Below are 25,066 nucleotides of genomic sequence, written 5' to 3'. Positions count from 1 at the left end.
ATTTACAGTATTTTTCGACGATATAACAGAAACATTATACCTACAAAAGATCGCATGACATTAATCCGATGGGTTTCATTATATGTGAGGGATGTAAAATCTATCATGATCTGACATGATGAATGAAATAGTGAGGCTTTAATTCGCCTTTTGTACCGTAATCTCTGTTCAAAAGAGCATTGAATAAAGTTCAGTGCTTTGATGGATAGAGGTACAATAGAACTTTCCTGTTTTACTTACACATGTATGTCGAAGTCTGAAATTAATTTTTGGTGACATGCACATCTCTTACTAACCTGTAACCAGGCTAACAAAAAATCCATTGGTTTTTAACTGTTTCTTCAAAGATAACATTAATATTATTATGGGGTCAATTCAAACACTGCTTGGTTAAAAGTTAATGAAAATCTCTTCCATACGTATGTTTTCTGCGAGATTTTTTGTTTTCCCTCTCAATTTAACTAACGCCACCTCTCCGGGACTATCATTAACGCCAGCAGTGTCCGGTTACGGTCGCAAATTAGTCGCAAATGACGGCCGCTATTTTCATTTTGCGCGATCGGGATCCCCGGACGCGTGTCTGTCCGGCTCGGACGGTTTAGTAATTTATCCGGCTGTATGCGGACTTCGCAGACTGTATAACCCTATTTTTAAATACGATTTTTTAAGGTTAAGAAGATAAGTATATCCTACTTTTTCTCTCGTACGTAGGAGTTGGCTTATGTTACAGTAATTTTGTAAAACAAACAAGTACGTATGTATGCAAAAAATTCAGTATCTAAGAGTTGTCTGCTTTCTAAGCACACGAGATAGGATAGGGAAGTTATTCTCTTGTAAAAAAAATAGTAATATGTGGAAAAAGTATAATTTATAAAGTTACAAAAGTATATTTTAGTTCGTTTGGCGAATGAATAAGTGAACATCTTTATTTTTGTGGTTTTATCGTTTCCAATTTTCCATTTCTCGTTCCTCTTGTGTTTTGGTGATTACTCATTATGCACCTTAACAGAATCAGTTTAAAGTTCACAAATTAATAAATACCCGGACGCCTAATGGCACGAGTAATTGGCACTCGTACTCGTGTCCGGATACGGTTATCGGGTTTGAAGTTAAAACCAAAAAGCATTTACAGGGTTAGTTAAATCGGGCGTGACAGAATAGGGTTTAAAGTTGTCAATGAATTTTAATTAAGAACGAAAATTGAAAATAAAGCGTGACCAAGTAAGGGAACTAGATCAGACATTATTTGACAGCTTCTTTCATAGAATTTTCGTCTGTATCGTCAATAAATTACAATTAAAAATTATTATTAACAAAATGTAATACTTATGTCCTGGGGTTAACATTAACGGGAGCTCACTTTATTAAATTGGCAATAAACAGTAATTTTCTAGATAGCGTTTAATCAAAATCCCCAACAATATACAAAATTGAATTCCTGCTGCCAATAAAAGTAACATATTTCATACAAAACACCGAAATCTCATTTAGAAAACGCATTTAAAGATCTAATGAAAGAGGGTCGCTCCCTAATGCCTAATCAAATAGTTGATATTATGTAGCTATTTATGTAGGGGACAGAGTATGTGCACTTGGCACCCTTCGTCATTAGGGACTGACCCTTACGCCTTTTGTCGATATCTTTAATAAGAATTTTATAAGGCATAGAGCTTAGAATAGTTATCGCCGGTAAAAATAAGTTCAGATTTATTTTTATATCTTGGGAATTCTCTGTGGTATAGAAGTAAGAACGTGATAGAGTAAAGTGCTTTTAAAACCGATTTGCTCGCACGTTTCGAACCCAATTCGCTCCACACGTCCTCTATCCACTACTGCATAAACTATGAATATCAATATCGCCGTTTAAACGCACTCCCTAATCTAATGTCGGAGTTCGATCACGTAGACCCATAACGTCAGATGAGGCGTGAAGCCAACTCCGTAAACCGCCGATCGAGTACCATTTTGAAATTCGAACGTCACTCGCGCGGCCATTCGCGCGAATTTCTTTTTAAAACTCGTTCCAATTTCAAATCCGCGCGCCAATTCTGGCCGCCACTCGCTCTACGCCGTAAACAAGAAAAAGGTTGATCGTAATAAAATGGATAAGCAATAAATACAAGGGCGAATTTTCGGGGTCCCAGTGCTTCGCCCCCGTGGTTTTTATCCGTGCCGTCATTAATCAGGTTGGTCCCGCCGCCCACAATGCGTCAAGGGTGACGTATTACGTAATTTTTATCATGCACTCTGTTTACGTCATGATACGATCACGAACGGTTCTGACGCGGTCACGTCATCCAATTTTGGTCAACGGATTTTATCGCGCTCGAAAGTTGGCGATTACAATGTAATTTGATTTGCGTATCTATTAACAGTTATGAAGTTGTGTAAGGCGAAATAACTTTTTCATTTTTATTTGTTTATTGATAATAATTGTTTAAAGGTGCTCTCTCACCGGGAGCATTCATGTGCAATGTAACGTTACAGATTCCAGAATTATATATCAGTGAAGGAGGAAAACCGACCATTATTCGAGGTATTTCTACGATTGTGTAATGCTACATTAGATACACGTGAATGCTTCCCGTGAGGGAGCATCTTCAAGTACTTTTTTATTTATTTATTTACAACAAGTTATTTTTTTATCTGCATTTAGGTAGATTTTGCTCACGTATCTTAGTTTTTTTTTTTCATTCCATAAAAAATACGGAACATTTACAGTTCTATATCCACTGAAATCTCCAAAAACTACCCCCACAAAAGTGCGAACAATCGCCAATTAGCAATATTGCCCTAACGCTTGGGGCGTACGCGCAATGGCGCGCAAAGTGACGTCACTGACATATGGACGCCCTAGGCCGGGTGATTGGGGGTTATAGGCTAATAATAGAGTGAGAGAAAGACTTTAATATTAATTCAACGGTAGGGGCGAAATAGCCGATGGGACTTCTTCGCCTCGGGGCAAAGCGCCATACAATTGCGAAGTGTCACTCACATCACATCGCAGTAGGCGGTAATCTAGTTAACAACTCGGATTGGGATTTTCATTCGGCAAGCATTTTTAACAATCTACGAGTATGTTCATTCGTTCACTTCATATTGTGACATTTAAACTCCCCAAAATATTGGTTAAAAATAAAATGCTCTTTGAAAAGAAGTTTCAATGAAACTAAAGGTCGACTATCTCATAACGGTAGCAGGAAGGCGCTGGATGCAGGCCGCTACCAACCGGGCGATATGGAAATCATTGGGGGAGGCCTATGTTCAACAGTGGACGTCCTGTTGCTGAAAATAATATGATATTCTTCTTCTTTTTCTGCCTTGCCATATCCCGTTATACGATAATATAATTATTTATAGATGATGAAACCAATTATCCTGCTTTCGCCTCCGAGATTTATTTTACCATGTAGTACCCCTGTACGACAACCCAATCCGCACACAATATTCAGCGTAGTAGTATTAAAAAACAAAAGAGCGGGCAACCCCACCCCTACCACGCTGTGGGCTCGGTGTCCGAGCGGTCTCATTCCTTTGTGCGCACGCGCAACGACCGCACGCAGTATAAGAANTCGCTACATAAGAATAAAAAAAAATATAATTACATAAATAACATATGAATACATACATAGACACATACATATATAATAAAATAATAATAGGATGGATAACTATTCATAAACTGAAAGCATAGCGCTGCTACTTTTGCTTTCGGATAGGCTAAAAGAGTTGCGCCGGTCGCGCCCGACAATAAACTGAATGTACCTGAGCAACGCCTCCTCGTGCGGCGGCGGCAGCTGGCGCGGCAGCAGCGTGAGGCGCGCGGCGTCGGGCGCCACGCCGGCCGCGCCCGCGGCGCTGCCCTCGTGCAGCAGCACCGCGCTGCTCCAGCCTTTGGCCTCGCACAAGTCCGCGCATGCCTGTCAATTGTTGCGGTGACATTGAAGACCTACGAATCATAAGTCACGCATCACGCCCGCCCGATGCATATCAATTTCGCCGGAAACGGAAATTGGATGTAGGTATGTATTTCTGGGGCCTATCAAGCTTTATCCTCCGAGTATCTTAATTTATTCTAGATCTATCATAGAGTAAGTACTCCGACTAGAATCGTATCAAAGTGCGTGAGATGAACGAGATGCTTTCAAGAACTGAGATTTATTACAAAAACAGAGTGCATGAGTGACCATAGCGAGAACGTCGGGGTGCGGGTACATAGCGAGCGCCTCCCAGGACGCGTCGGCCGGCGCGGGCGCCACCAGCAGCAGCGGCAGGCCCGCGCGCGCCGCCGCCGCCGCGCCCAGCGCCGCCGCGCGCGCCGAGCCGCCGCTCACCACGCCCGCCACCTCCTCCCCGGCCTGCGAAGGGACAACACACTCGATATCTTATTGCAAATCGAAGAATCTGAAGCCTGGGAGGTGGAGAGCGGACCTGCGCGCACACGTGCGCCGGCACGGCCAGCGGCTCGTCGGGCTCCACGGGCGCCACCAGCGCCGCGCCCTCCTGCAGCGCCGCCTCCACCGCCGCCGCCAGCCGCTGCGCCGCCACCGGCTCCTGCTCCACCACGCCTGCCGCCAAACACACGATCAGGCCGTCGTCCGCTGATATGCCACCTTTCGTACTTCAATTAAATTTTCCAATTTATTTCTATTATTTTGAAATCTGTGTCACAGACAGGGGTTTCAGCGATGGTGATTGGTGTATGCATGTTGCATAGGTAGTTTTGTGCATTCGCATTACATAATGTAGTTTTTATTTAGATAGATACCTATCGAATTTTCCGATAATAGGTATTTATGTTTTATCATAATATTGACTTAGTTCCGAAAATAGAATTTTATAAACACACAACACAGATCACTTCCCATAATTTTGCTTTATAGATAAGATAGATTAGATACTTTTCAAATATCAAATTCTTCATTGACCTTTCTTATTTTCGATTTAAACTGTAATTTGATTTCAGAAAAATACCAACCTATCCGTAAATCTTGTGCGCACACGTGCGCGCACATCAGAAGCAGCGCTAGCGCACGCGGAGACATCGCGCCGCGCACTGGAGCGACCCTCGCTCGCGGCTATTCTGGAACCGCCGCGTCACCGTGCCGGCACGAAATGGGTACATTTTTTCAGCGTCTGCGTCTGTTACGTCACGAATACGACATCAAACGCAAAGGATTAGAGTGGGGTTTTCAAACGTTTGACCATGAGACTAATACTTATAGAGATAATTTAAATTTATTGTGCACTTAATATTTAGGTTTTCAGACTACTTAAGGTACATTTTAGTATTGACTAAAATAATTTATCACTATTCATCTCCGCGTCGATTTTGCACGAAATGCACTAGTTACATTTTTAAAATCCTATTCTTTTTAATATGTTTTCGAGTGAAGTCCTCTACGGTAGGCTGTGGTCCGAGATCGCTGGAGGCACGGCATGGTGATGATGCAGCAGCACGATGAGCACGTCGGCGTCGCCGCCGCCGTCGTCGCCGTCGTCGAGGGGCGCGCGCGTCACGCGGGCGCACGCGCCGGCCGCCGCGCACCAGCCGCCCGGCCCCGCGCTCGCTCCCGCGCCCGCACCCTCGCCCGCGCCTCGGGCCTCGGTTTGGCAGCTGGTATCACGATGTGCTGCGACGACGTTTAGATAAAAGTTTATAAAAAGTGGCTGAGTTGATTAAGTAACATACTTTTTTGAGCTAGCCAAACGCAACTCCCATAGATTTTGTATGGTGAAACGTATTATGAAGTCATCTGCAGACTTGCAGTTCATAATGATTTCAGTTTTTAAAAATCTTATAATACAGCAAATTGATAAATTGCTCACTTTTCAGGACTAGATTTAAGTGTTTTATAATAATAAAGAAGTATGTTGAAGGAGATTATTATAGGTTAAAGATGTTAACTAATAAATACCAACGACCACCCGAGGCGAGTCTGCAGCGGATGGCGGCTCCGCGCCGGGGCGGTACTTGCCCAGGTGGCAGCGGATGGAGGTGGCCGTGAGGAAGTGCGCGCGCGTGTTGCGCCGCGGCCGGCACAGGCACACCCACACGCGCGGGCCCAGCGCCAGCAGCACGCACGCGCCCGCCGACAGCGACACGCACGCGCACAGCGCCGCCGTGCGCGCCGCCGTCGCCGCGTACAGCGGGAAGAACGCCACCCACGTCACGCACGTCGCGTACGCCGCCGCGCCCACGAACCTGACCGGGTGGGGTGATCATGTTTATATTTATTTATTTATATGTGACGCACAGGATTTGACCTCAACTGTAGGCATACACAGCATTTCTTTTTGCAAGGTTAGGGTACGACTTATACACTAGAAGTGTGCTAGAAGAAACAGAAATCAAACAATATAATTAAATAATAAAATTTAATAATTATCATTCATTTAGTTCGGTGCCCAAGTCGTTCCGAATACAGGCTTAATTTTTTACTTAAATTTAAGGAATTTATCTTCCTTTCGACCGGAAAAGGCGACGGGTTTACAGCGTTAAGAGTTTTTACCGACGCATACTTGGTCTCGTTAAAGTTGTGCGGCAGACGGCGCGTGCGCACGGCCAGCACGACGCAGGAGGCGAGCAGCGCCAGCGCGGGCGCCAGCGGCAGCAGCTGCGCGGGCGCGCGCTCGCCGCCGCACGCCAGCACGGAGCGCGCGCGGCCCGGGTGCAGCAGGCGCGGCGCCGGCGCCCACGCCGCCGCGCTCCACGCCGCCGCCGCCGCGCCCGGCGCCGTCAGGCACACCCAAGTCCACACCTTACGAGTACATTAGTCAAACTCAAAATTTCTTTATTTGTATGGAATATGAAAAATATCGTAAAAAAATACTTATGCAAAAGTTTTGCGGAGCCTTCACATATCTCATAATCTTTTTGCCCTAGTGGCAGGCACAGTGGGATTTTCAACTTCTTTCAATTTCATGTTGGGTGACACAAAGTGCGTGATCTTCTGAGTATGTGTTTAGATAGACATGTCAAAAGTGTGTGTATTTTATTTAATCCATTCTTGTAATGAAAGCTTACCTGTGCTCGTGACGATAACAGTCTAGGTCGGGCAGCCGGTCGCCGCTCTGCAGCAGCGACCAGGCGAGCCACCCGCACCGTCCTCGCCAGCACTGCTGCATACACGCCGGCCAAAGATGGTGCCGCCAGGCGCACCTTCAATTATTAGTTATTAGCAATAAAGGAAGCCAATACATATAACAGACCTAATACGAAAGAACTACATACAAAGAATCCACAAAAATTTAATAAGTACTGGAAATTGATAATATAGGTACTTAGAAATGCAATTAGAATGTTATATCTATTCAAAAGTCACAGTAAGTTTACGAGAACACACCGCAATGCAAGGTATGACCGCAGGCCGGAGCGCCGACGCCAGCGCCGCGGCGTGGCACGCGGCGGCCGAGAGCAGCAGCAGCGCGCACAGCTCGCGCGACGCCGACTTGACGACCGGCGTGGCGCGGTGCCGCCAGAACGTCGCCGCGCACGCCAGCACCGCCGCCAGCCCCGCGCCGCCCGCGCCCAGCGCCACCGACCGCGCCCACTGCTCCGACCCTCCCCACTCCACGGGAGATGGTAGGCAACCTACGTTCAAGTTGAAATAACTAATAAGAATTTCGTTTTTTACAGGTAAAAAATTAGCCTAAATTTTTTTAAGTAGAAAAATAATTACTTTATTTAATTAGGACAATTTGTATGACCATGATTATTATTCTCGGAGTCGGTGCTAGTCTACAATGCTCAAGTAAACCCGGTAGTAAGTTCGGTACCGGAGCACGACTGCAAAAATATCAATCATAATCGTAATATTGTCCTTAAAATAAATAAGTAACGTAATTATTTTTCTACTTTTAGTGTACTTTTTCGGAGTCAGATTAATTTTAAGGTGGTTTTTTAAAACGCAGTTTATTTTATTATTTACTTTTTAGTGCATGTACTGAATCTGAATTAAACTGAAGTAACCTGAACTGAACTACACTAGCCAACTGGAGAAACCTATTTATAGGGCCAGGCTATTTCCCTTTTCTTTTCCCCGCCATCTCGAGCTTTGCAATTTTTTCCAAGTGGCAATTAGTTTTAGAATGTTTTAATAAATGACATGCGTGATATTATCCTCTACCTTAAGTTTGATATACGAGTACAAGTTTTATCAAGAATCTCCAATATTGCCAAAGTTATTGCTAAAAAACTTAACAAAATTGCTCATAAAGTAAAAAAAAACTGCCCAACCAAATTACTTAAATTAAATGTTTATGGGACCAAATGGCAACCAATTCGCATCGAACAAAGAAAGAATCACGTAGGTAAATCGGATCAGAAATCTCGGCGTAATCGGTGTGGTTTATTCCACTTTGTTCACCTGGGTGAACAAAGTAGATTTTTAGTGTCCTCGTTTCACCTCGGACCCATTTCACTTAGGTGATATCACCCAGTCGCCTAAAGCAGTCGCCTAAAGCAGTCGCCTTTGTTCACCTTAAAATTAATGCGACTTTATTTATTGACCAAGTGCACTTATATCACCCGCATCGCATAAAGCGTGACCTAAAAACTGTTATGAATGATTGTTTGTGTGTCATTTATGAATATTTCAATTGAAAATACGAAACTCTTGATCACATTTCATCTTTTCGTTTAAAATGCATATTAATTATTATTTCATAATATCTTACTAGTGCGATGGACGTCAGGACGATGTCCGGGCGGACAGAGCAGGCAGCCGGTGGCCGGCGGCGGGCCGGTGACGGCGAGCGGCGGGCACGGCACGCAGGCCCAGCAGCAGCGCGCCCGGCCCTCGCCCGCGCGCGCCCACTGGCCCGCGCCGCACGGCGCCGAGCACGCCGCCTGCACGCCCGACGCACGCCTGGCCAGAGTGCAACTGTCTAACACTACCGTATGATCTGTGCAAGTTCACTTTTGAATTTAGAGTGGTAGACCTGAAAGTCATAGTACGAAGACCATTTTTTTTTTTACTTTTTGGAAAACTCAGTGAGTCCAGCACCTGGCGGCGGCAGCGTCTCCTCCTCGCAGCTGCAAGGCTCCGCGCCGCCACCGCCCCACGCGCTCGTACCGCCAGCCTCCGCTACCGTCACTCACCAAGTTCATCACATCGTATTCGCTCAATCTGCCAACAAGACACGCTTTATTATTAAGTCTGCAGTTAATACACAAGCCCTACTCTTCCTCCGAAACTTACTCCGGTAAGGGGTCTCCGTTGTCATCGAAAGCGACTAAGCCGCCGTCGGGCGCGTGGAAGCGGACGCGCGCCAGGTGCCGGCGGTACAGGGACACGTTGAAGGGCCGCAGCGCCGCGCACAGCCCCGCGCCGCGCGCGCCGCACGCCGCCGCGCGCATGTCGTGCAGAGCGTGCGCCAGCGCGTACACGCCTCTCACTACCAATGCCAGTTTTGGCTCTTGTGTGTAGTCTGTTCCGAGGGATTCAAGCCCTGACAGAAACGTTGTTCTTAAGTTAGTTTTATGAGTGTATGTAAATACATATGTATAGGTATATCGGAGTAATCTACCTGTACATCGACGCATTCCGACTTCAGATTTGTCAGACATGGAACAGTTGAACTTTTGTTCCCAAAATTCCTAAACGAACAGAAAAATTAATAGGAATCTTATGTGATATTTTGAATAAGACATTTTTTAAAGGTTTATTTATTACCGTGAACCATGGGTTTCTAAAATTAGTATGCGGTTTTAGAGAATGGTAGTAGGAATCAAAGTCGCGCAGGTACGGCGAGCGAATGCGCAGGGTGAGCGCGTCGTTGGCCGCTCGCTCGAGGCCCGCCACCACGTCGCGCCGGTCGGCCCAGCCGTCGCTGGCCACCAGCCGCAGCGCCGGGCCGCCCGCGCGCGCCAGCCCCGCCAGCAGCGCGCGCGCCGTGCGGCCCTCGCACCAGCACACCACCACCTGCGGCCCGCTGGCCAGCCGCCGCAGCGTGCGGTCCACCTCCACGGCGCCCGGCGCTGCCCGCAGTGCTTCCTCGCGCGCCACACACACTCCACCACGTGCGGCCTCTTCACGGAATGCTGCCATTCCGCTTTGCCCGTAGCTCTCTGTCACATTTATGGGCTCTGCTGAGTTATCGAGCAAGATAACCATTCGATTACTGAGTTTTGTTGTCATTTCTTACGAACCATCAGTGTGTACTGCATGCACGTAGGTCCAGTTGTGCGCGCGCAACAACGCCACCATGGTGCGAGCCTGATGCAGGTCAGACGGCACCACGCGGAAGAACGTGGAGAAGCGCGCGCGGTCCGACAGCTCGCGCGACGTCGCCGAGTACGACACCTGGTACGATGCAGAGTTCAGTATGAACCTAAATTAACCTTTTAAGAAGTTCACGGTAAAATCTATTGTGGTCTTGTGGTGACACTCTGGGTAGTTATAGGGTAGAAAATTTTTAATTAACTAGTTTAGCCGCAGATACATATGTATATTAAAATTATCACTTCACGGGATTTATTGCAACAATCTTTTTAACGGTAAATAAGATTATGACGACAGACGTGCAAATCTGCGATAGCTGAACATCTGTTAACTTCGGACGTTAATCACTGGATGGAACTTCATGACCCAAAAATCCTCTCAACTGATAGGCATTACCATGTTAGGTTGATACGTGAAGCCATTGAAATTAAAAAGCATAAGAATTTCAATCGAGAAGATGGATTTAACCTATCATCAGCGTGGAATCCGGTGATAACGAAATACGAATCGCGTTCTAGGCCGTCTCAGAGAAACCCGGACACTGTTAGTGTAGTTTGTCGGACTGACTGTACCACTGACGAAAATATTGTGCAAATGCGGGTGGGTGAAGAAAACTCATCGCGCCGGAGCAGACGACGCCGCATCTCTTTAGTCTGCCCGCGACCATGACTCGTGCAACCTCGTGCAACCGAGCCGAAACGTCGGGAGGGTAAATATCTTATTTACCGTTAAAAAGATATTGTTGTAATAAATCCTGTGAAGTGATAATTTTATAGTAAAAATGCAACATAATAGTTTAAAATATTATACATATCGTATATTAAGGCGGATGTTTACTCTTTTCTACCTGTGGTATGGAAAATAGTTGTAGCAAGTTCTGGACTTGTACCGAAGCTGAACTAGCGCCAGGCCCTAGCACGCCCAGCAACGGAGCCCGATGTCCGGTATTGCGCGCTCCACCAGCTTCCTGAGGTTTATTAACAGTAAGTTATTTATTTAAAATAAGTCATATATTTATTTTATTATTATATATACAAAACCAAAATCTTTATTTGGTAACACATCTACAGAATACACATTCAGTATAAACACATTAAGCTAAAAACATTGATGCGATGGTGAGGGTCCTCTACGTGGCGCACCTTGAGCAATGCACGCGTATTTTAATCACGGAGATGTCTGAATCCTCACTTGCGCAGCGGCATGGACCGCTGACCGAAACCCGGACCGGGACTCCCGTTTCACCAGGACCGCGAGGAGAAAATCTCCAAAAAAACAACCGAAGGGGGATTGGTGGAACTGGACCCCTCGAAGTCTGGGAGGCTTTCTCGGGAACAAGCCATAGCTTGAGACGGAGCTATTACGGATGAATGCCTAAATTTATGACAATAACCCGCGGCTCCGTTTCCTTTGGTTTCCGAAGTCTTTTTGGTCTAGGAAGGACACCATCGGCGCCCCGATTGCGCTAAATATTTTCAATTGCAACGCGACTGGACGACGAACGAAAATCAGCTGTATGCATAAATTCGTATCGCGGTGTCGCTTTGACAGCTAGTTAAAAGGAAGCTGTAACCCATTGCTGTAACCTAAGGAAGAGAAAGAAAAGCGGGGAGAGTCCTACCTGTCGTCCCCATGGGCCAGTGAGGACGGACTAAGTATTTCCCGATTTAAAAAAAAAGTACCGATTCTGTATTTAAAAGTTCTGTGAAAAACTTCAAAACTTATTATTTGCGAATTAACAAGTACCTAACTGTGGTTCCTAAAGTTAAAGTGATTTAGCATTATTTAAAAAAATGAAAATCTCTGCTTTAACGTAAATACGAGTTACGACGAGTATATTTCCAGTGTGTAGGTTTTTTATTAAACAGTACTACTGTTGGAATAAGACTTTCAATTAGCGTCGGGAGCGTGGTTGGGAGGGTCGTCGGAGTGCTCTCGCGCTGACAATGATGCGCCCAAGTATGTACTCCGCGCGGCGTCCCGTCTGACAGAGTGACAGAGCATGTCATAGTAGGTATGAGAGCGTGATGCACAGATTTTACTAATTAGTCTAGGTCGTAATGCATGCATAGCGAGATTATTTTTAATAATTTTCGACTTATACATTAAATTATAGCCTTTTCCATCATTGTAAAAGATTGAAATGTAAAGAAAAACTAACAATGTGTTTATTTTATTTGGTTTGATTTATAAATAACTTAGTAGACCGCGGAAGACCAGCTTCTTGACATGCCCTCACGAGCATGTAAGGATAAATGCTGAGCGGGAGCCTATTGACACAGTGGCCCACTATTTTTTATATATTCGTTTTGTGTTGTTATTGTTTATATTTGTGCTTACTGTGTTCAATAAATTCTATTTCTTTCTTTCTTTCTAGTATGTTTTATGAATGTTGTTGTATATTTCCTTAATAAATAATAAAAAAATAGCCGTTAACTCATTAATCTATGGGTACTTATTATGTAATTCGTCTCATAAAACAACTTTCGTCAGTGCGCCTATCGAACCGACTTTTGATTTTTTAATTCACTTAGGATATTTAGTAGTAATATACTCGTAGTAAACAGTCGTATCCTTCAGGACTGATCATTGAACTTGGCACCCATTAAATAGATTAGCGCGACCATCAGGAGAAAGAGTAGGTATGGTTCTGTGTTCGTTACTCACAGCACAAAGCTCTTCCAGAGCGCGAGCTGTGCTGTGAGTAATGTCATAGAAAATTTACTCTGGTAATGTGGATGAGAATACAAATATTTGCCTTTTATAATATTAGTATTAGTATACTTACCTGACTGCACGTAGACGACAGTTTGGAAGCACGGGCGTCGGAGTCGGCGGGATCGGGCGGCGAGAGCGCATCCCGCACCAGGTCGATGGTCTGCCGCAGCGCCGTGGGCGGCGCCCAGCACGAGTCGCGCAGTTCCGCGCCCAGCCGCAGCCCCGGCAGCAGCGCGGCGTCCGCGTTGATGGCGTCCAGCGCGTGCAGCGTCGCCTCCACGCGCTGGATGCCGTAGTGCTCGCGCACGGCGCCGCAGCGGGAGCCCGCGCGCGCTTCCACGGGCGCGCCGTGCACGGCAAACAGCGCGCCGAACCGCACCTCGCCGGCCACCACGGCACGCCGGTCGCCGCCGCCGCCGCCGCCGCCGCCACCGCCGCCCGCCTGCGCGCCCAGCACCTGCAGCAGCGCGCACGCCAGCCATGCCGCGCCCGCTGCCATCCCGCGCGCCACCGTCCGTCGCCGTGAGTCATTCACGTATGCCGCGCGGCGAATCACGGACTCCCTATGCCGGTGACACACTGCCGCAGAAAACCGGACAGTATTTTCTATAGGTATTATGAATTTAAAAAAAATTAAATGCTTATCATTCAAGTCAAGTCAAGTAAGTCAATCATTAATTAATTATCAGAATGTATGCAGGTTCATTGGTAATATAATCTATACTTACAATCCGTGAAGCACCATAGTTTTTTGAGGGTATAACCATACATGTTTTTAACAGCACATCTTTATTTAAGTAGGGTTACCAGACGAAAAAATCAAAAGTCCGGAGAAAAGGCTTGATTTTTATCGAAAAATCCTGAGATATTGTTGCAGAGCATTACATTCGGCGCAAAACCCCGCTAATCCAATCCAAATCAATAATTGAATTGGCAAATATGACTTAAATGTACTTCAAACTAAACTCAGATATCTTCAAATAATTTCTCAATCACTATTTGGCCCAAATAAACTAAAAACCGGAAAAATATTTTTTGACCAAAACAAAAAAGTCTACCTGCCTAGAGACAAATGGGTGGGTGGGAGGGCCAATTTTTTAAAATTTTGTCGTCGGATCCCTATAAATGAGGTGTCTATGGATAGGGCTCGCCGAGACGAATCCGAAAAGCCGATAAACGTCGGGGGTGACCCTAGAAAATTTTGAAAAAGACGCGTAAAAACAAATTGAAAAAATTCCGAACATGNAGCCCACAGCGTGGTAGGGGTGGGGTTGCCCGCTCTTTTGTTTTTTAATACTACTACGCTGAATATTGTGTGCGGATTGGGTTGTCGTACAGGGGTACTACATGGTAAAATAAATCTCTTCGGCGAAAACAGGATAATTTAGATCGAACTTCACTTGGTAAGTTCGTTTGATCATTCAAAAATCAAGCTAATTCATAAATACAAGCCTCAACTGTTCAATAGGGCGTACAATTTCGTTTAAGATTAGATTTTTTATGTTTGCATCACAATAAATTCGATCACAAAATTCACAAATAAGTTTCGCAATCGAGGGGCTCTAATTCCGTGTCCCAGGGGTTTCAACAATGGCGGATATCAAATTGGCAGCATCGAGGCATAATAGCATTTTATTACATATTGCCCGAGCATACGGGCGAATTATCAAGTGCTCCGCTTCATTAGAGGATAGCCACAGTATAGTTTTGAGTAGTAGTCTCACCGCGAAACAAATGACATGCAGGATACAAATTTTTAATGCAACTTGTTAGACTGTGAGCGTAGTATGGCGCGATGTTTTGTGTGTTACAATTTGATAAATAAACCGTTTTTATAAAAAAAATACCTAGGCTAAACTAGATACGTTGTCCATAAAAAAATACCATGGCATCGCGCCATTAGATAAAAATGTAGATTAGAAAGTAAATACTACTGCTATTACTATGTTTACTTAGTAAAATTCATTCATCATCACTGTCTGAGACAAACTTAAAAAAAAAATTTGATCGGTTGAATTTCAATACTTAACCAATCACGTATTTTAAATCACAGGATTACTTTCCACGCTTTTTTTTTCATTTGATAAAAATTGTTGAATATATTAGCCTTAGCCTTCTGCACCTAACTTTATTGTGACCAATAGGACATGCATGTAATTTAGGTAATTAGACATTTCACGCTTATAACACGGAATTACAGATGGCTTATGTTACAGCAGATTAATGTATGTATTGGGACGAACCGCCGTACATTAGTAGAATTAGTTCAATTAACTTCGAGCGTACTTGAATATGACATTAAATATTGAATAAGGCACTCAACTGGGGGGTGTGGAAGAAAATTGCCTTTGCTGGGTTATTAGCTAAAAGTTAAATTGAATTTCTAAATCACCTTTGTCCTCTCTTTATGTATATTAAAGGAAATATCATTTACAAGATATGTAGCTAAGACCACAGGTAATATGTAGACTTGTAGAGATTTATAAATTGATACATTTTAATCAAGTAAGAAAATAGTATAATCATGTTCTTTTTAATTTTCATTAAGGTTTCCAGTGTTTTACTCGCTCTTAGAAATCCATTTAGGTACCCAAATATTAGTAAACCTTGTTTACCAATTTACCCAATTACTTACTTTACGTCAAAACTAAATTATCGGTCCAGATTTTTGGTATTAACACCTAATTAATTAACCTAAAAAGAATTCGCGCCAAAATTCCCATTAAAAATGTAAACACATACTCAACTAGCGCCCCGCAAATATTCCTTTGCCTCCGTTTTACCTGCAAATAAAAAGAAACAGTGTCAATATTGTACATTAAACAGTTGTAGCTGAACAGTTTAAATCGGTTTTGGAATGGATCCGGCCGCAGTAAAATTTTAGAGCAGAAAGTTTTTTTTTTTTTCTTTTTTATGCTAGACAAGGCAGGTATTTGACCGCAATCGCACCTGGTGTTAAGTGAGATGCAGTCTAGGATGGTACATATCTGCCCTGTAAGTGCCTATTCACTCTCGCCTTGAAAACGCCCGGATTATAGTGTTCAGGAAATACAGCAGCAGGCAACGAATTCCAGTCCCTAGCTGTTCGCATTATAAAGGAGTCGTCGAAACGCTTAGTGCGAGCTGGTGGTAGTTGAGTTTGTTTGTGAAGTAATTTTACTAAAATACAGGGCTGTTAAATTACTTTTTGCTTGTTAAACAAATTAATGCATTAATTAATATCTTTCAATCGTAGGTCACACGTAATAAGTAAGGAATATTTTGCTAAGCGCGGAAAGAATAATTGTGTATATTTTATTGAAATATAAAGGAGATAAATTTTAATTATGTGTTGTACGAATTTGTCTCTAATTTAAAGTATAATATTTAGTATAATAATTCAAATAAGCATCATGATTATATTTCGCGTATACCTAAACGAATATAAATACAAAGTTCTTAAGTATTGCCATACTTAATTAGTCCCAAATTATAAACCTAACTTACTAATACAGTGTACTGTGTCCCAAGGTCAATGCCCCGATAGCAAACGAAAAACAGATACGGGTGATTACGCAGGAAACATCAAAGCACAGGGAAGCAAGCCTCGGCTGTAAAATCTATGATTTAAAATTAAAGACGTAAACACGACCGCCATTTTGGGATTTTGTCGGCGTTTCTATGAGTTTAAGATTTTACAGACACAGATTTGTACATATTTTTGTTGCAAAACTGCTCGTAATAAAATTAATGAGATGAGACAGTGTTTACTTGATGTGCAACCAGTAATTTAGGTAAACTATCACAATTAATGACTGATGCAACTGTCTGCCGATACATAGATCCTACACTAAATTCTCCAGCACAAAAAAAAATTAAAAATAATAATGGAAAAGACGATGAAGAAGAATATTTATGTGTATACGATAAACTGGGTGTGACGCAGAATGTGCACTTCGCAAAATGAGCACTCGGCTCAAATGTTTTCTTTAAAGATTTCTCAAAGCGCGCATTATGTAAAATAATTACAAACTATTCTATCGAAATTAAAATAAACTTAACTTTATCTTATAAATAATGTAGGCTACTTACCTACATTTATAATAATCAACTTATCAAAATTCGGAGTTAATGCGGTCTCGTAAAACCTCCCTTATCCACAAAATGGCTTACAGCCGCGCCAAACCCGATCCTCCCAAATATAATCCAAGATATTTTAAAGTTTTATCGAATAACGCTTAGGAAAAATCTTTTCAATCCGATATCATATTTCGGGTCTTTGTCTCGAGTTGGAGTTGAGATAAAAAGTTTTAATGAAATAAACCATGATCATGATAGCTCTAAGACGAGGGTTTTGGTAAATAATTCACTGTAATTAATAAGGCATTTATGAATAAAAAGTTTGTCAGGACTGCGGCACAACAAACGACATAATGTTGCATCTTAAAAAAGTTGCTTTTACAATAATATTGAATTGAAATGAAATGATTAATGAATTTATGTGCTGTCAACTGTACAGTCGACAGATATCAGGTAAACTGTATATTATTATATGATGTGAATCTTTGTATTATAGGCTACAAACTTTTCACTATTTGTATTATAGTCACTTTGTATTATAGTCTCATTATTTGAGTTTCGATTAAAGCTTATGAATTAATTTCTAGACTAAATACTACTTAAGAAAAATCCTATATCGTGTCTAAAATAATAATGAAAACTTATTAGGTGGAGGCTAATAAGAAAACAGTGTTTTTGTGCTCAATTTTTACCGCGATAATTAAAGTAGTTACCAAAAGAAGCAATTAGTAAAAGATCCGCAAAATTATAGCCGAAGCGAGAACAACAATAGCTTTAATCTTTCAACATTACCCACCAGCTGAAGAAAATCTCAAGAGATCGCTCTTCATTTATCTTTATTTTACAAACTTCCGTCCACTCCTATCAAATATGGATAACTTTTTAATTTTCTAAAAACACTTGGAGCAGAGCCAGCACCTTTCATCGTGGAAAAAAGTCTAAAGTTTCGTGCAATAAAAAGATGTAGTTTATATCATACTGAATGAATTTTATCGGAGGTAATATTTTAAAATGCGAGACATTTTATAGTTCTGTTATTAGCGTTCTAAGGAAAAATTGCTAACTTACCAATTATTTGGCAAAAAGTTATTATTTTCTAGAATGAAAACTCATTTTTATTTAGAAGGAATCAATTATTATTAAACTTTTTAAATAATGGAGGTGAGCGTAAACTTTTTTTCTTTTTGCACGGCGAAAAAATTAAAGTAGGTAGCGGTTGACAGTTTTCAGCCAGTGTAATTAAATTTTTAAGCGCAAATTAAAATTGGAATTACGCGATGCTTTTAATTTGAGGTGGAAATTTCGGTGAAATGAAGGGATAACTCAATTTTTTCATTTGTTTAAAGTAAACTAATACTGATATATTTTAATAATCCAACTTTCATTAACCAAATAGACTTTGTACTATGTGACAAACAATGATTATTTCTACTAAACGTGTATGACTTGTTCTCCTCACACTGTCCCCATCGGGATTCAAATCCCCAACTGGCGAAGCAGTCGCGAAATGTGTTTAGTAAATTAAGTTTATAAATATCCACTTAGAAGATTAAGTTGTCTGGGGAGCGGGATTAAGAAACGAGATTATCGGGAAGCTGCACGGACGCCTGCAGAATGGAGCAGCTGAGATTAATGTTAATAAATCGATAGATACGAACTTCCAATAATCTCAGCTTTATACAATATTTAGGTATACCTAAGAGAAGTGTATAAATAAATACCTTAAAATGTCAATGTAAGAGCTGTTAAGTAAATGTGAACTGAATTCGGTTCGGTATTATTTACGAGCGAAGTCGCGGGCAGAAGGTACTATCAGTAAGTACTAATATGTATTTATACTTAATTACTAACTCTTAATTATTTTTTAATGTAAAAATATCATATCGAATGCAACAGACTTAAAATAATGGCCTAACTGAAATTTGAGCATTTTTTTTTGTCAATCGTGTTTGCGCTTTTCAATACAGAAGGGTTATTGTACAACAGCCACTTAGATTTACAGCTGTAAATTGTCCCTTTGCTTTTACTACGGCAAGTTTCATCAAGTATAATAGGAAATTGAAACAACAGACTTGGTACCAATGTTGATTTAGCGTAATGTAAAGCCAGTTAACTTACTTAAATACACTTCCAGCGAGTTCTAGTGCTATTTCAACATTTTTGGCCTAGAGGTCTCTAGGACTATTTAAATACCAAAGTTACAAACGGAACCGTTGGCTAATTTGTACGCTTTTATTGCTCTACTAATTCACTAACTTTACATCGTACACATTAATTTCACGAATCGCTTTAGAGAGGAATTTGAGCGAGTTTTACAATTTCTAAGGAATTTCATTACGCTAAGATACGCTTGTAAGAACTTATTATTTGAGTTTGGGAAGTAGATTAAAATAACACTTGGTCATACCGGCAGTTGTTTCTTATTAGTTTCTGAGTTCTGAGTACAAGATGTGTTTATTTTGGGAACAATTAATTAGAACATGTTATCTTTACCCGATTGGACATAGTATCAAAAATTGTTCATCAACATAAATTAAAATTAGTCTTTGTTCAAAAAATTATATTATAGTTTGTTAATCGCCATTAGCAATTTTGGCTTTTTCAAAAATATTCCATTAGCACCGTGCGCTAGACTTCAAATTCAAATGTAACAAATTAGCAATTTTTGAGATGACCTCTTTTGGCTTCGCGAAGTTTGGAATTCTCTAACCAAAAACAAAAGAAAGCTTCCTTAAATAAAAAGGAGTTCGAAATTTGAAAATGCTGACGTAATTAAAAGTCCCAGTTAGTACTGGCCGAAAATAGCCGTCTCAATATTGAAATTCGAATCATTTGATAGAAGCATTTTAAATATTTGAAAGAACGTAAAGGAAATTGGCTACAAATCTCATTTATCAACTAGCTTCGCTTGCCGTTCCCGATCTGAATTCCCATTTCATAAGGTATCTTACCTCTCCAATTACGTTCAAATATTCTGCTTTGACTTCGATCGCTAATGTCCTACTTACATGTTCTATTTTAGAGCTATGATATGAGAGCCATCTTGAATTGGAGATACATCTTGAATAATTTGAAGCAGTGCCGTAACTAGCCTTTTATGCGCCCGGTGCGAGCTTTCAAAACTGCGCCCTTGAATAATGCTTGGTCTGGTCATTTCTGCGCCCTTCCAGGGTCTGCGCCCTGTGCCTGGGCACCGCTGGCACCGCCCTAGTTACGGCACTGATTTGAAGTAGGTGTCATAAATCATATCAAAACGCAAGATTACAAGAATTGATAATTATTATGCTCACTTTGTGATAGCACCGATGAATTATTGTAATATAGATGAAACCAGAACAAAGTGAGTGTTGCTGCAATTAAAATGGTGCAATACAAATAATAGAAAACTAAAATTTAGCTCAAACAAATTGAATAGTATGTAGTCCGTTTGTTGTGCTAGGCTATTTGCCTCACAAACACCAATCATCCGTGCAGTTGACCCGGTCATCATGATGGGAACGCTCCTATCGATAATCAAAATAGACGAGTGTTTCCGACTCACCAAATTTCGAATCATCGGCTGTTATGCATCGATACAAAAAACGTTCCACAAATAAATAAATGAAAAACGGAAATTGACAGCACAATTCCATTTTTGAACCCTCCAATTATTCGATGGGACATACCGTTTTGTTTTTGTTACGCGCTGATTGTCAGTTGCTGGCTGGTTAACGGTATCGCTGAGACAATAAAATATCTCCGAAGCAACTTGATATTATTCACAGCGATTTATAGAGCTGTTCCCCGGCGAAAATAGCGGAATAAACTGTTGAGCGGTTCGTGATTAAGTGGCAAATAGAGAGATGTTTGCCAACTATTAATTTGGACGGTGGACGTGCATGGAAATTGAGATAGCATCAAATCGGATCCCACTGTTTGTGTTATTGGAAAGAGAATTATTTTCCACCGTGACAAAAAAAGTAAATGTTGAAAATGAAAGTTTTGGGATTAAGCCGAAAATACGAGATTCAATATTTGACTTTGTAATTTAGTCCGTTAGTGTTGGCGTATATTACACACAAGCGATCCAAATTGTCATATTTTCATCGTGTAAGGTCGTCTTTTCCAGGAAAATCTTTTTAGAACGTTAAATTCAAACGAACTTTTCACAAAACATTCCGTCTTCGCCGTCCGAAAAAAAGAAATGAGGTTTGAAATCAGTGTTTAAAAAGTCGGTTCTAAAAAAGAAAAGGTTGCACTCAAGACCTTTACGATGTCGCAATTTTGAAAATGGAACGGCTAGTGTCGTCCCGTGGGGTTCTGACCTCCAACGTCCGTGGAAACGTCTGGAACTCACTCCACTCTGATTGCAGAGATGAACTCAGGTTATGACACTGTTAACCCCGTTCCAGGATTCGTTTATAAACTATTCTATAAGTGCTGAATTTTGGATGACCGCCGATTTGGTCGTGTGTTCAAAAATTAACGCGACCGTCAGTTTTTCGGTCAAGTGAATTCAAAAATTGTTATCGTTTATTCCCATTTCCCAATCCAATATTTTCATAAACTAACTTTTATAATTATTGGTGAGTAAGTCTCTCATTTCTTGGATATAATAATAATAACCTAGCCTTACGAAATTTGCAAATTTTCGTGAAAATTTTCTGTCTCAAGCAATTTGGCAGAGACAATTGCACAATTTTCCAGGAATGGTAACGATGCATTTTTTGCAATGCTAGTAGCCGCCGGCGTGAATTTCAGTTCTATTTGCGGCCCTACTATTTATCTACTGGTGCCATCCATTTAGGTTTATCTTAAGAATCCGTATTTGGATGTAAGTAAGTGAACAAACATTACACAAAATAAACTTGCATTTACTAAATGATTTTATTGGCAGCAAGTTATTAGCCCTTCAAGCCCCGCGAATCGAGTCACAATAAATCATTTGTTACGCGATCTTATGCGCCCACTTGGGGTTTGATGGATTAAAAGAGTGTAGGAAATACTCAACTCCACACTAAAGTGCATTGTAACTGGCAACAAAACCATAAAAGCAAAAAAAAAATTGAATTTGAATTTCGTACCAATTTCAAATGTTTGAATTTTGAAAATCGAATTCGAATCGCAGGTACGTAGTAAGGCTTGTTTTATTTCAGCTGCGGCGGGCATAAAGGCATGATTGACGTCATTCCCGCTTCCTGTACGGTTACGATACGAGTTTTCAACAGTCTACTATCACACCATCTTGGTATAAATACAGATGAGAATTGAGGCTGTAGCTTTTAACGGCTTTGCTTTATGAAATTTCGCAAGTTTATTTTCTCAGAATATTAGTAAGTGAATAACTTATATTATAATTCAATGAGGTGAAGCACTTTCTCGATGCAAAACTTATACCTATTTTATGGATTTTCTACTTAGTTAGAAGTTGCAAATACATAATACATATTTTCTGACAAAGAAGGTACCTACACAATCAGGATGTTCTTCTAAGTGTTCTTAGGCCAGAGAAGGCCTGCTGTGTAGAGCTGAAAGCAGCTGGGTGAACTATGCAGAATATCCATCAGTAGACTGACCTTGCTACAATCAAAATTCTCTTTCTAGTAGAAATCTAAATAATAGACATACACAATAGTTCAACACCTAATTTCACTTTACAATCCCATCAGAAACCCCATAAAATTTCGATCCCGTGTTAAATCAGCGCGTGTCCGTCTAAAATAAAATACATTGTGTCTTTACAACCATTGTTTACGAGCTAACTGAGGCAAGCAAATAAAACTCCAGATGTCGAACAACATTGGCTGGGCCATGAAAAACTTTGCAACAGTTGAAAAGTTGGGAAGTAAGAAGCCAGGGGACTGACAGTGTCCTGGGACTGATGACGTCGTAAAATAAACAATATCGAAACGAAGATTTGTTGCTGTCAACAGTTTGTTTCTTGGGGTGTTTTTGTTTTATTAATTACTACTGAAAAGATGATTTTGTGGGTGGTTTTTGGAGAATATTGCGGAGTTGAGAACATTTCAAGTTATTAAGATTGAATAATAAATTCACTCTTTTGTTTCACCAATTAGCTTGTGTAATAATAATATAGTTCAATTTAACAAAATATTACTGAAGTGTGGACCGACGATCCAGTGAAGGATCCATTGGATGCGGGTATCACAGCACCGGTCGTTATGGAAATTCTTGGGAAGGCCTTTGTCCAGCAGTGGACTTCATTTGGCTGAAACGAACGAACTGAAGTATGCCTTTAAGAGTTGAGTAAGTCAAGTTAAAGACTTAGAAAATATAGATACCACGAGTTTTAGGTTTCAGTTGTTTATCGATTTTATGGCAAACAATATTTTATCCAAATACTTTGAAAGAATTAAGGCTTGTGTGTTGTTTAAATTTTATTTATGGGACCATAGTCACATAGCTTCATAACCAGTATGCTATATAAAGATAAATAAAACATACAACTAAATCATTATAGCCTATTAAATGACCCTTCATCCCGACTGATGCAGTCAACACAGCACACGGTGGGAAAACATAATAATGACAAAATTGTACAAAGCAACGTAATGACTCAGAAATGACTTTAATGATGAGACATAAATAACACGACACTTCGTAATAAAAAGAGAATATGACATTTGTTATGATAGTACCTACTTTCACATGGCATTTTCCTTTTAATGATCCATTTTTAAGGTTAACTAAAGTGTTAAGTAACGGATTAAAGCTTAACAAAGCGAAAAAGCTTTTACGAGCTTTGCGTATTCAGAGGCCATTAAAGTAGAAATATAACAGAAGAGCACATAAAAACAATGAATAAAACAATATTCGAAATTATTATTATCTGCATATGGCAAATCTTTCCTTCTTGGAATATTCCAGGAGCTAAGCGCCTTATATGCGAATTTCATATCTTTGCAAATAACATTCATGACCTCATTACCTATAGGTATTGTCACACAGTTGTCAAAATACAAGTCACTATAATCTTTTTCTTTTCTTTTAGTGTACGTCATGATGTTGCCTACTTTTGATGTGATGGCTAAAACCATGCGTCAGATTAGCGAAAACGATTTAAGTTCACACCATGCTTAAAAAATCTAAATTCGTAAAAAAAAAACTCCCGAATTTTTGAATATTTTCACACACAGAGCTCTCCTGCTTGGCACAGTAAATTGAATGATGACAAAAATAGAGGGAAAAAAACGCTCGACTTTCATTTCCAAATAAGGACAATGGAATGATTGACTGGGAGACTGATCTGTATTCACTGTAAGTTTTCAAGTTAACCTTAATTCTAGTTGTAATCTACTAATGAAACAAAAAAGTTATTACCATCCAGCTGACCTATAAACCTTAGGTTTAAACCTTATTTACCCAACCCCTTCAAATTAATTCAAGTAAATAAAAAATAAAGGTACATTACGCGAAGTTAGGGCAAAATTAACCGCCCTGAACTTTCAAACAAGGGAAGTCTTGTCCTGTAGCCAGAAGGGTAAATAATGTAAACAACCCTCGAATAAACCTTTAACTTATAAAAACCGGTTTCGGACTAAATCCTCTTGAATGGATGAACATTATTGGATCACTTTAGAATCAAGTTACTAAGGTAGTTGAGTATTTGGAGCATAAAATCGAAAATATGTACATAATTTTTGATTTTTTTTATTTAAGATTTTTGTGCCTGATCTAATATTAACGTAACAGTTGCTAGCTCGTGGATTTAAAAATAAACTTCCATTCTTTCCCGAATTATTTACAAGAAAACCATATTTGGTAGTAAAGCAACCAAGTTCATAATAACTTTATTTAGACGATCCACAATACCGTCTCTTCACTTGGTAGACTTAAAACGTTTTACTCTCACATTTTCTCAGAACTCGTCTACTTGAGAGGACAATGAAATCCCATTTTAAAAACGCGAATCCACATCGTAAGTTCACTATGGGAGTAAACGAGTCTGCAGTACTGAGAAATTTAATAAAAGACTGTTTGGTTAAATGTAACTGAAATTGAGATCTTACCTTTTTGGGATTTGTATTATTAATAACGATTTGTCACAAGAGGTTCTTAAATAG

At 40.8% G+C, this 25,066-nt stretch overlaps 2 protein-coding genes across 3 annotated transcripts in view; both read right to left on the bottom strand.

Moving 5' to 3' along the window:
• Window positions 1-25,066, bottom strand: part of shg (DE-cadherin) — a 340,222-nt gene that overhangs the window by 136,470 nt on the left and 178,686 nt on the right. The gene's annotated exons all lie outside the window — the stretch shown is intronic.
• On the bottom strand, window positions 5,062-6,273 carry LOC114362564 (uncharacterized). Of its 2 annotated transcripts, XR_003656695.1 has the most exons (3): window positions 5,919-6,273; window positions 5,283-5,633; window positions 5,062-5,083 (listed from the first exon to the last, which is right to left on the bottom strand). XR_003656695.1 is itself a non-coding variant. In XM_028318018.1 (2 exons), exons 1-2 carry the CDS (start codon window positions 6,224-6,226, stop codon window positions 5,624-5,626), a joined length of 318 nt encoding a protein of 105 aa, XP_028173819.1. In that variant the 5' UTR covers window positions 6,227-6,273; the 3' UTR covers window positions 5,062-5,623. The 2 variants fall into 2 exon arrangements, 1 of the variants encoding a protein (XP_028173819.1); XM_028318018.1 differs by having other exon boundaries at window positions 5,062-5,633.

Source organism: Ostrinia furnacalis, unplaced genomic scaffold (genome assembly GCF_004193835.3).
Source record: "Ostrinia furnacalis isolate ACB-3 unplaced genomic scaffold, ASM419383v2 OfSCF6620, whole genome shotgun sequence".
NCBI lineage: Eukaryota > Metazoa > Arthropoda > Insecta > Lepidoptera > Crambidae > Ostrinia > Ostrinia furnacalis.
This window is presented reverse-complemented; position numbering and strand designations above follow the sequence as displayed.

Bases quoted from the DNA above. Each gene is read 5' to 3' on its own strand.
- LOC114362564 (XM_028318018.1), bottom strand. From the start codon at position 6,226: ATGATCACCCCACCCGGTCAGGTTCGTGGGCGCGGCGGCGTACGCGAC.